Source organism: Mollisia scopiformis, assembly GCF_001500285.1.
Source record: "Mollisia scopiformis unplaced genomic scaffold LY89scaffold_4, whole genome shotgun sequence".
Lineage (NCBI taxonomy): Eukaryota > Fungi > Ascomycota > Leotiomycetes > Helotiales > Mollisiaceae > Mollisia > Mollisia scopiformis.
Genome location: NW_017263584.1, coordinates 1,772,911 through 1,783,517, shown reverse-complemented (window position 1 = coordinate 1,783,517; position 10,607 = coordinate 1,772,911). Strand labels below are relative to the sequence as shown.

At 45.0% G+C, this 10,607-nt stretch overlaps 5 protein-coding genes across 5 annotated transcripts; 4 read left to right on the top strand and 1 right to left on the bottom strand.

The window, feature by feature from the left end:
• The first annotated feature begins 1,873 nt into the window (after positions 1-1,873).
• On the top strand, positions 1,874-4,037 carry LY89DRAFT_681477 (Adenylosuccinate synthetase). Its single transcript, XM_018214306.1, has 8 exons — positions 1,874-2,011; positions 2,229-2,264; positions 2,319-2,429; positions 2,534-2,730; positions 2,904-3,054; positions 3,110-3,472; positions 3,555-3,614; positions 3,664-4,037. Exons 1-8 carry the CDS (start codon positions 1,943-1,945, stop codon positions 3,946-3,948), a joined length of 1,272 nt encoding a protein of 423 aa, XP_018076533.1. The 5' UTR covers positions 1,874-1,942; the 3' UTR covers positions 3,949-4,037.
• Positions 4,038-4,502: 465 nt separating this feature from the next.
• LY89DRAFT_395400 (uncharacterized protein) lies at positions 4,503-5,182 on the bottom strand. The gene has a single exon (XM_018207227.1). It carries the CDS (start codon positions 5,090-5,092, stop codon positions 4,625-4,627), a length of 468 nt encoding a protein of 155 aa, XP_018076532.1. The 5' UTR covers positions 5,093-5,182; the 3' UTR covers positions 4,503-4,624.
• On the top strand, positions 5,183-5,778 carry LY89DRAFT_395401 (uncharacterized protein). The gene has a single exon (XM_018207228.1). The coding sequence runs from the start codon at positions 5,273-5,275 to the stop codon at positions 5,615-5,617; it is 345 nt and encodes a 114-aa protein (XP_018076531.1). The 5' UTR covers positions 5,183-5,272; the 3' UTR covers positions 5,618-5,778.
• Positions 5,779-6,498: 720 nt separating this feature from the next.
• On the top strand, positions 6,499-6,912 carry LY89DRAFT_729642 (uncharacterized protein; the record flags this gene model as incomplete). Its single annotated transcript, XM_018219398.1, has 1 exon — positions 6,499-6,912. The coding sequence occupies one exon, from the start codon at positions 6,499-6,501 to the stop codon at positions 6,910-6,912; it is 414 nt and encodes a 137-aa protein (XP_018076530.1).
• Positions 6,913-7,789: 877 nt separating this feature from the next.
• LY89DRAFT_729641 (cytochrome P450) lies at positions 7,790-9,612 on the top strand (the record flags this gene model as incomplete). The annotated part of the gene is made up of 6 exons (XM_018219397.1): positions 7,790-7,843; positions 7,906-8,056; positions 8,104-8,163; positions 8,211-8,474; positions 8,529-8,906; positions 8,960-9,612. 6 exons carry the CDS (start codon positions 7,790-7,792, stop codon positions 9,610-9,612), a joined length of 1,560 nt encoding a protein of 519 aa, XP_018076529.1.
• Between the last annotated feature and the right edge of the window lie 995 nt (positions 9,613-10,607).

Genomic DNA, 10,607 nt, shown 5'->3' with positions numbered 1-10,607 from the left:
GAGCTGTTGCAGGCCTATTTTAGCGAATTTGAAGAGCCGGCGTATGCCCTCTTTGTGCTTGGTTCTGATCTCTGCACCTGGGAGACGTGGAGACATAGGTGGAGTGGTAAAAGGATCCATAATGGTGGAGTTGTTGATAGTTTAGTCCTAATGTGAAGAGTTTTAATTTCGAGGTTCTACAGCCTGAACGCACGGACTTTTGTCCCCATGTTCGTTACAAAGAAGTGATACGAAAAAGCAACAGTAAGTCATACATAAATCAATCATGCTCGCGATTGCTCTTCCCTGCATTTCGAGCGTGAGTATATATATCCCGCGATGTTATTTAGTATGCTACAATGATCAAGTCTAAATGGCTGAGGACGAGGTTGGAGTGAGAGTCGTGTGAGAGGTCTCTTTCAGGGGTAGCGAGCTCGCTTAAGTTAAACTACGGCATCGGCTCTCAGAACGGCTGAATGCTCTGCAAGAGATTTGTAAATTCGTTTTAATATTAAACATGTGCATTTGACGGATTAGCTATTTAATATGAATGAGACACTCCTGGAAAGTGGAAGTACAATGTGGCTAGCCAGAATATTCGATATATCTTCTCTCGAAGCGCGGAAAGCTTCGCCCGGCGAAGCGCCATTGACCCTCAATAGTAAGCCTGCCCAAAAGACACACTCATCTTTGAGACACCGAGCCAAAGTAAAACACCAATAGACTCCGCCTCTGATCCGCCAATAATTTCCCCTCCTAATGTCGGTTTTCAAGACCTCGATTCTAGCTTAGAAGTTAGGGGCAATGACACGAGCGTCCAGGAGCTTCTCTCTATCAGTTGGAGCTATAAGTAGCTACTCTCTCTAATCTTCTATACTGTGTATATTTTTATTTATGTCCAAAGAAATTTCAGGTTCTTATCGAAAGACAAGTCTGGCGGACACGGGATCAAGATTGACGGACAAGAAATTCATTAATAAAGGAGAATTGTGAAACAAGGAGCCAAATATGACAGAATTCAACAACATCTTGTTCAGCTGATTGAAGTCGAGCGCAGCCCTGTGCGGGCCGTTTTCCTGTGTGGGAAGGCGTTGAAGGATTGGACTGCGACATCTATAATGAGCTATTGAATCAAGCTTTCCCATACGAGTCGATTTTAGGGAGCACTATGGGTCTCTTACCTCTGGTTCTAGGCTTTGAACGACATAGGTTTTCTTGGTGGATCTCGTGCAATTTGCAAAGTGAAGAAGTGGACAAACAGAGAAGGATCTAGTTTTCTGGTTCTGTTTGATCCGTCAGGTGTACAAGAATATCTTACTTCCCTCATTTTCACCTGATATACCCTTATAAAATATGTAAAGAATCTTATTTGAACCATATATTACATTTAAAGACTACCTATTAACCAATTCAGATGCATCAGGGGCTCAATCGAGAAACTCGTCCCTGACATACCCAAGCAATAATATTTGAAGCTTGGATACCTAGCTACCTATGTAAAGAGCAAAAAGTCTGACTATCAGAGGATCTGAAGGTGAGAGCTGGATAGAAGCGGTTGATGCTGGTCAAGTCTTGACATGGACGAATCAATGGACGAATTGTGATCTCCACAATGCAATCCCACATATTTGCCAAGACCTCCTCTGAAAAGTCTATCCAGTTACTAGAGAGACGCATAATTGTATACATACGGAGCACATTATCCATACCAATTCTCACTTTCGCAATCGCTATCCACATATTTTGAATTGATGATCTTCTAGTCTTCAACATCAGGAGGAGGAAGTGACGCTAGTGGTGGGGTTGTGGCTGGTCAGCGGTTGCACAGCCACAAGCGGGGCAGTAAAAATCTGCCCCGCCTCGCCGCTGTCGGTCGGTCGCATCATCGGAAACTCCAAAATTTACTCTGACTCCTTGCGAATTTCCATCTTCCTCAACCATTCAACCAGGAATACACATCGATATGATTACAATTGTCCTGGGCGCGCAGTGGGGAGACGAGGGTAAGGGAAAGTTGGTTGACATTCTCTGTGTGAGTCCATACCCTCCAAGACTTGCCAGAATTCCTGCAGTCAAAAGTCCAACATTTTGAGGGACTTTGAAAGCGAAAGCAGACATGACGACGAAGCTGCTTATTTATCGTTACAATCGATTACGCGATGCGATATATTGCTGTCAATGGTTTACACTTTCTCGCATAATATAGTCCTCTGCAGGTTAGGAGAAACTCGAGCTAATCCGTTTGACAGCCTTCGCAAAAGCTCTGCGCAAGAGCACAAGGTGGAGTGAGTCTTGATCCGAAGTAATGGACGGCCTTCACTGACTACCGGAATAATTAGAACAATGCGGGCCATACGATTGTCGTCAATGGAATTACATACGACTTCCATCTTCTACCATCTGGATTGATCAACCCCGACTGCCAAAACTTAATTGGATCTGGCGTAGTGGTGAGTGGGCCTCTCCGTTAAGTTGCGCAAACGCTGGCATACCAGATTCCAGATCAGAATTGGACTCTAAACATGTGAAGGGATTTTTGCTAAATATCTCATAGGTCCATGTACCCTCTTTCTTTCAAGAGCTTGAGGCCCTCGAGACGAAAGGCCTCAAGGGAGCCCAAGACCGTATCTTCATTAGCGACCGATCGCACATTGTCTTCGACTTGCACCAGTTGGTAGATGGGCTGGAAGAGGTTGAATTGGGCACGAAGAATATTGGCACAACAAGGAAGGGAATTGGACCAACATATAGGTGAGTCTGTTCTCCAGGTATCGGATCGAGACTTTCTCAATGGGCTCTCGGAACTTCCGAGTTGTCTCCGACGTTCAATCGGTCCAGAGCTCATGCTATGTTATCGAAACATTCCTTTTTAGTGCTTAATTCTAGCTTTACCTTCTGAAGTACCATGCTAAGATATCCAACAGTACAAAAGCATCACGAAGTGGTATTCGAATCTGCGAAATCTTCAACAAGACACTCTTTGATGTACGGTTACGAGAGTTAGCTCGCGGATACAAGCAGCGGTACGGTGACCTGCTGGAGTATGACGTGGAAAAAGAGATATCGCAATTCGATGTTAGTTGAAGTGGAGATCTTGTATTAATGGTGACCTTTGGACTGACGTCTATAGCAATTCCGTGCGAAATTGGCTCCCTTTGTCGTTGACCAAGTCCCTCTCATGCAATCTGCACAAGAGTCTGATGCACCCATACTCATCGAAGGAGCAAATGCACTCATGCTCGATATCGATTATGGAACCTATCCTTATGTAACGTCTTCTAACACAGGAATTGGAGGATGCTATACTGGACTTGGATTGAAGCGAAGAAAGATCAAGAGCATCATTGGCGTTGTTAAAGCATATACAACCAGAGTTGGAGGTGGTCCTTTCCCCACGGAAGACCTTGAAGAGGTCGGGGCCAAATTCCAGAACATTGGACGGGAATGGGGTGTCACCACTGGAAGGAAGAGACGCTGTGGTTGGTTGGACTTGGTAAGTCATCAGGGAATATGCGCTCATTGAGAATTTCGTCTGGAGCGATTCAAATTGAGCAGTAACTAACACCTAAAATTAGGTCGTTGTGAAATACTCTGCAGCACTGAACGACTATGATTCCATCAACTTAACTAAATTGGTTGGTAACACTTCCGTATATGCCAGAATGTTTGTTGATGAGATTATAGGATATCCTAGACACGTTCCCCACCATTAAGGTTGCTACAGCATACATCGATCCCTCATCAGGTGAAGAGTTAGTCTCTTTCCCTGCAGACCTGGAACTTCTCGCAAACGTCCAAGTGAGATACGTGGAGTTGAAAGGATGGGAAAAGCCAATCACAGGAATAAAGACTTACAGTGATCTTCCTGCAGAGGCAAAAGCATACATCAAGTTCATTGAAGATTTCGTGGGAATCGAGGTGAAATACGTTGGCACTGGACCTGGAAGAGAAGCCATGATTACCAAATGAAGCATCACCAATCTCTAATTTTATTGTCTTTCTTCTTCAACATTAGATTTCTGGCTAGCTGTAGATAGAATGCTGCTTGTTTTGCAACCACTACTTACCTCTCGTGACCTCCAATATTCAAATCGCTCCCTGAATGTTAGCCGAGATATTTTTTCTCGCTACCCGCTTTGTCGCAGTAACGAGATCTTCATATCTCAAAGTAACATCTCATCATGTTATCAAAAGAGTGCTCACTGTATTTGGAGACTTGTGGACCTGTGATTTCATTTCCAGTCTATAGGTCCTTTTCTTCCATCCATGAATTATCCGACAATAGAGTCTCTCTATCCAGCAAACAAAGTAATGCTCTGATTCATGGAGAGAAATCACACACCGCAAGTTTCGCCCAACTCCAACCTTGCAACCATTCTGAAGTTCAAATTCAAAACTAACCCAGATGCCAAGTTCAACCAACTCCAAGACGATGCAAGGAAATACAAACAACAGAAACTAACAATCCAGAATCACAGTACGCATCCAACCAATTAGAGCATGAGTGAAGAAATCAAATAGTCAAGGAAAAGCAAAACAAAACTTCAACATGCAAAAAGTTCATAGCCACCCCAATGTAGGAAACAAAGCATCTGCAAGAGTTCCAATGAAACAAATCTTGCTTCTAAGATCGAATCCTAAATCCTCACAGGTCCTTCCGTCCTAGAAGCATGTGCGAAAGGCGGCTAGAGTCCTGCGTTCTGTAGGTGGTGTCTGGCCAACCTTTTCGAGGTACTTCTCGATAGCCGCCCTTGGAATCCTCACGCAGTTCCACATCTCTTCTCTCTTCAAAAAGGTCGACATCAAAGGTGTGCTTGCACAGAAGATGGTGGACGTGGACTTCCTTCTTTTGTCCATAACGTCGAGAAAGTAACGCTGATCCGATAACGAGAGTTGGTGGAATTGTGCAATTGGCAAAGAGGGAGTTGAATAAGTTTTTGGGTATGGCCATCATCGAAGTGTTTAAAGGGAGGATATAAAATTTGTTCTCCAAACTGTGACGCGTTGCTTTAAACCCCCGGGCCGGCAGGAAACATGAGACCGCACGTGATAACTCGCGGTGGCTTTCGACCAGCACATTCCATTTGCATCCCCTCGTTTCATCATTCATCATTAGCTTCAATGTTTTCTCGGTTTTTGAACAGCACTCTGATACGTTGTCTCGTAGAAATTCACAGCTAGCCTGTAATATCTATGAGCGCTTCTTGACCCACACTCGAGTAACTTTACCTACCCGACGTTGAGGAAGGATCGCGATTCACGTCAGAGTTTTTGAATACCCTCACTTTAAACAATGTCGACCAGCACAACCCACGGCACGCCGGCAGTTCATGGCCTCGATGTCAGTGACAAAACCCAGTGCGCTCACTGGCATTCCGCAAAGGATATCATCGCCATCAAACACAAATGCTGCGGCATGTATTATGCATGCATATCCTGTCACGAGGCCATCGCTGAGCACGAAAATCAAGTGTGGCCGAAGAAGGAACAGGAAACAACCAAAGCTGTGCTTTGTGGGAACTGTCGCCGCGAATTGAACATCACAGAATATCTACGGTGTGACAACATTTGTCCAAATTGCAAGGCAACTTTCAATCCTGGCTGTCGAAACCATTACCATTTATATTTCGAGGCTTGAAATGGCTTGCTTCTAGAAAGCCTTGGATACCACCGAGAAGATTTGTCTTCAGCACTCGATACACGATGTTATCGCTCCTGCGCATACAGATCATTCCTCACCAAAGAGCAAGGAAGAAAATGCAGGTCCATATTGAAGAAGAGCAATTCCTCTGTATAAGGACAGTGCGTATCCGGTCACTGTGCGCCTTCAGAACTGAAGCAGAACCTCAAGATCAAGATTGAAGAAGTTCACCAAAGCATTGTTGTCAGTCAGGTGGGCATATGCATTGAGAATCTTCCGATCTCTGGACTTTTCTGGATTCCTGGAGTTAGTGCTTTCATGGCAATAAAGCGAATGGAACAGCTGTCTATCAAAACGACAAACCGTCCCTCTCGTGATGTCTCTCGACTTTCTACCTCGGCTAGGACTTACCAAACTCGTAAATGCTTCATTCTGCAAGCATATCCACTTTCCTCCTCTCGCCACCAGGTTATATGCAGTCCGGTCTTAGGTCATCTACCGAACATCTCGAGCATTAGTTGAAGGTCCCATTGGAAGGCATGTCCAAGCCTCACCCTAGCAATAAAGATTCCTCAATACAGACATTCACCAGGGGGACCATCACTTGACCGCAGTTGAGAGAACAAAGACCGGAAAATGCGGCCCGGAACGTGTTGTGGAGGTAGCGAATAACAATGATAAAGAATATATACGTTTGCAGCCATGTCAGCAGGTTTTAAAATTTAGTGTTGCGTGTCATTCTCTATATTTCTTTCAGATGGGCCTTTCCCTTTAAATATTTCATGGTTTCCTGTTCGCCGATTCCGTATTTCCATATCATTCGCATCTGAATCTTCAATCAAATATATCCAAACCAATTGACCGTCTGGCAGAAGTACATGGCTGATCACTTCTACACTACTGACCCACACGGAGGATCTGCTCCAGCCTCCGGCTATCACCTCGAGGAGATCGCTTGCTACGTAGCGACTACGGAGCTAAAGGGCACAGTCCCGATCTACCAGTGGTATAATCCTAGTTCGAAGTTACATTTCTATACAACTGATTTCAACGGAGAGCTCGCACCGCAGGCTGGGTATGAGTATGAAAAGATCGCATTTTACGCTTTCTCCCACGAAGCCACGGGGACTGTACCGTTCTATAGATGGGTGGGCAGCAAATCTCAGCATTTCTACACGATTAGCGATTCTGAAGGCGCAAATTCTGGTATGAAATTTGAAGGTATCACTGCGTATGTCCATCCGGGAGCAACTGAGGGATTTGCTGCGCTGTATAGACGGTACAGTGGGTGATTGGAATCCCTCTGGATAATTCAACGGAGTCATGGCGCTTGTTCACATGAACTTTTCTTTGTTTTCGAGTGATTGAGATTTAGGACATTATTAGGCTTGACCTCATTTTGAGGGATTCACTTCATGGATATCAACGATCTTTAGACCCTTGGTAATGATGATCATCTTTTAGGGCAAACAACTAGCTTGCACAATTAGATGTGATTTTACTCAATGTTGAAATCCAGGAAAACACAACGAAATGAAAAGAATCCAAGCGCTCACACCGGCCACGTGACTTAGTTCACGGCATCGGCCATCGTACGGGTGATTGCTTGGAGAAGCTTCTATCTAGAGCTTTATCTAATTAAACATTTCTAGATAGAATTGTGACATGATCCGCCGAGCGGACGTTCCTGAGGACTCTCAAGTACAGCACATGATGGGAGCAAAATCTTCGTTTCAAAGTCGGTCTACGATTGGCTCAAAAGTGCGAGATAAGTCACGCTAAGAAGTACGCGACGGGAGACGAGAAACTCAGGGGGAAAGACCAAGAAAATAAAATACTTTGGATTGAGTGCATCACCTCAGAGACTAGAAGCCACTCACAATCTGGAATGGTTGCAAGCTGACGTGAGTAATATAGACACGGAGAGGACCGCCTTTTCAAGTTGAAGTGGAGTTTTGAGCCCCATAGTACCCTGGTTTCATACCAACGAACGATGTCTCAAATTGGCTGACAGATCGTTATCGAAATTGAAAACATGTTCTCCGACGGAAGCTGACGCTGAAGCCGCCCCACTACTGTCAGCGGCACAGTTTCTTTTATTTCATGTCGCATTCTGGTTCCTGCTTCAATTTTAGGACTTTATTTGGAGAATATTCTCAGCCCTGCACAATGTTTACGATCAAAGATTTGGTGTCGATTGCTTTGACTTATCTGGCTGCACATGTAGGTTTGATTGACTTCGATTTTCTTGACTTGATATGCAGCAGGGATTGACACAACAACAGATCGTCGTTTTTTGTCTATATCGAGTCACACTCCATCCTTACGCCAAGTATCCGGGACCTTTCCTCGCAAAATTCACAAGTCTTTACGGCGCTTACCATGCATATCATGGGGATATTCACCTTGATGTTGAGAGGTGTCACAAGAAATACGGTAAGCCGTTGTATCCTAGTCGTGCAACCATGCTCACTTCTTGGCAGGCAAATTCGTTCGATATGCTCCAAATTCGCTTCTAGTGGATTCTCCAGAAGGATTTCATGGTATTCCTCTTGCAATCGGTTTGCAGTCTATAATCTAACTAGAGTAGATATTTATGATAATTTGAAGAAAGTCAAAAAAGCAAAAAGTTATAAGGTGCACGGCCAGGGGAACTTGATAGGGATTCAGGACAAGGCGGAATACGCGTGGAACAAGAAAATCTTCCAGCAGGGATTCTCCGATACTGCAATTCGAGAGCATGAGCCCAAAGTGATCAAGGAAATCGATACATTTATCGAGAAACTATCAGAAAATGAGACGCCTGAGAAGAACGGCAATAATTGGACCAATCCCAAGAACATGGCTCTGTGGTGTAAGTTCTCCCCATGATTCTTCCTTCGCTGCTTCAAGTTCTAACAATCTCCAGGTAACTGGCTTACAACCGACGTCGTCAGTAAGGTAGTCTTCACCACATCTTGGGATTTGATGACCTCGAGCGCCAACCGTGGTGTGACGGAATGTTTCAAGACGATAGTCCGCTTGGTCGGCATCCTTCACTACTGGCCTCATCAACCGACCCACGAAATTGGCTCCCTGATATTGCTCCCCCATCTCGCTTGGAGCGTAAAGGATTTGATGAAATATTCCAAGGAAGTCATGGCAAGCAGTAAGGCGGCAAGGATAGAAGATCCGTCCATCAAAGATGTTTTCGGCTTCTTTAGCTCTGTGAAAGATCCGAACACGGGCGAGTTGGCACTCACTCCCGATAGTGTAAGAAGGAATACGGCGAATTTCATCATTGCTGGTATGTTTCTCTTCTCTGATAATGATATCTCACAATTTACTGATGTGTCAAAGGCTCCGACACAACTGCTAGTTCTATCGCAGCAACGTTCTTCTACTTGAGTCACAACCCAACTGCCTACGCCAAAGTCGCACAAGAAGTCCGCTCAGCTTTTCCCTCTGTAGCATCTATTCGTGCTGGTCCCACACTCAACAACTGCGTCTACCTCCGCGCTGCCATCAACGAATCGCTGCGCATGTCACCCGTTGCACCTCAACCACTATGGCGCGAAGCTGAAGAGGGCGGGTGCTTGGTCGACGGGGAGCTCATCCCTGCTGGTCTGAAAGTAGCTTCGGGTATCTTCTCCCTCCACCATAACGAAGAATTATTCCCAGACTCCTACAAATACGACATCGAACGCTGGATCATAGATCCAAAGAAGGATGAGGAGAAGGAGAAGGAGAGGATCAAGGAGATGTCGAAGAGTTATGCGCCGTTTTCTGCTGGTCCTCGACAGTGTATTGCGAAGAATTTTGCGCTGATGGAATTGATGCTTACGATGGCCAATGTATTCGTGAGACTCGATTTTGAGAAGGTCGGGACGTTGGGAGAGGGGAGAAAGGGGATGGGAGAAGGGAGGGAGAGGGAAGGAGAATTTCAGATGAAGAGCTATTTCACGAGCTATATGGAAGGACCTATGATTAGGTTCAAGACGAGAGAAGTTTGAACATGAGAGGGGGTATATAGATTTTGTTGCATATATGCATGTAATCAAGAGCGAGCACGAAACCTAATGACGACCATGCTTTTTTCAAGCTGTCTAACCTAGCAGGCCGTTCAAATTGAGGCAGGTGGCAATTGAACATATTGAATTCTGAAACTTGTGATCAAGGAATATATTACATGGTAGGAGCATCTGTGAACCTTCACCGCGCCGTATTAATGTCTCTCCGAATATGTATGGACGATCTTGGCCTCCTCGTCGGTCGCCTAAGCGAACCCCTAAGTTTAGCGAGCTTCGATTTCCAATACTTGGACCGAAAGACTGAAGTACCTCTCGGTCATCCTGCAGTTTGTCTCCGAGATTAAGTTGTCCAACGAGAGTTTGTCCATTCTACGTTGTGTTTGATGTTTCTAAGAGGGTTTGTGGTCCGGTAGAGGGACAGGAAGACATACGCGACATTTTTCAAAGGGGAGAGAGTGTCTTTGAACGGCAATGAGAGGTCTCAGATCACTAATTGTGAGAAGTTGGGCATGATATCTCTATTGAGCTTGCAATTTTGGGATTCGAGATTTATGATCGCAATTGATGTATTAGAAATTTTACATTGATCATCGGTCGATCGGTCGGCTCGCGCATGCAAAGCACAAAGGGGGGTAAGCGAGATGACTCATACTGTCCACAATCGTCAAAGCCAGGCACCAATACCCCTGGAGCAAATCGTTCTATGGTATGCAAGAGAAGTAATATCGATGTACATGGTTCAAGCCAAGTCCAGAAATCTACCCGTTCCCGAACCTTGGCTTACTCATAATTCAAAGAGCACAAGGCTTGAAAAATCAACCTTCTCTTGATGACTAGATAAATGCATGCAGGTTTCGGAGTCATCGTAGGTGGGCATGTAAAATCCATGTTCCTCTCGCACTGCTCAACCACTAACAATGAGCAGTCTGCATGGCCATGGGACCGCTTGGTACGGCCGTAGGCAAATGTGTGCCAAT

What these genes read in the sequence shown, in the direction of transcription:
- LY89DRAFT_681477 (XM_018214306.1), top strand. Translation starts at nt 1,943, where the DNA reads ATGATTACAATTGTCCTGGGCGCGCAGTGGGGAGACGAGGGTAAGGGA. An exon ending in GCGCAAGAGCACAAGGTGGA is followed by an intron (nt 2,265 to 2,318) that starts GTGAGTCTTGAT and finishes CGGAATAATTAG; the next exon opens with AACAATGCGGGCCATACGAT. An exon ending in GCTGTGGTTGGTTGGACTTG is followed by an intron (nt 3,473 to 3,554) that starts GTAAGTCATCAG and finishes ACCTAAAATTAG; the next exon opens with GTCGTTGTGAAATACTCTGC.
- LY89DRAFT_395400 (XM_018207227.1), bottom strand. Translation starts at nt 5,092, where the DNA reads ATGATGAATGATGAAACGAGGGGATGCAAATGGAATGTGCTGGTCGAA.
- LY89DRAFT_395401 (XM_018207228.1), top strand. Translation starts at nt 5,273, where the DNA reads ATGTCGACCAGCACAACCCACGGCACGCCGGCAGTTCATGGCCTCGAT.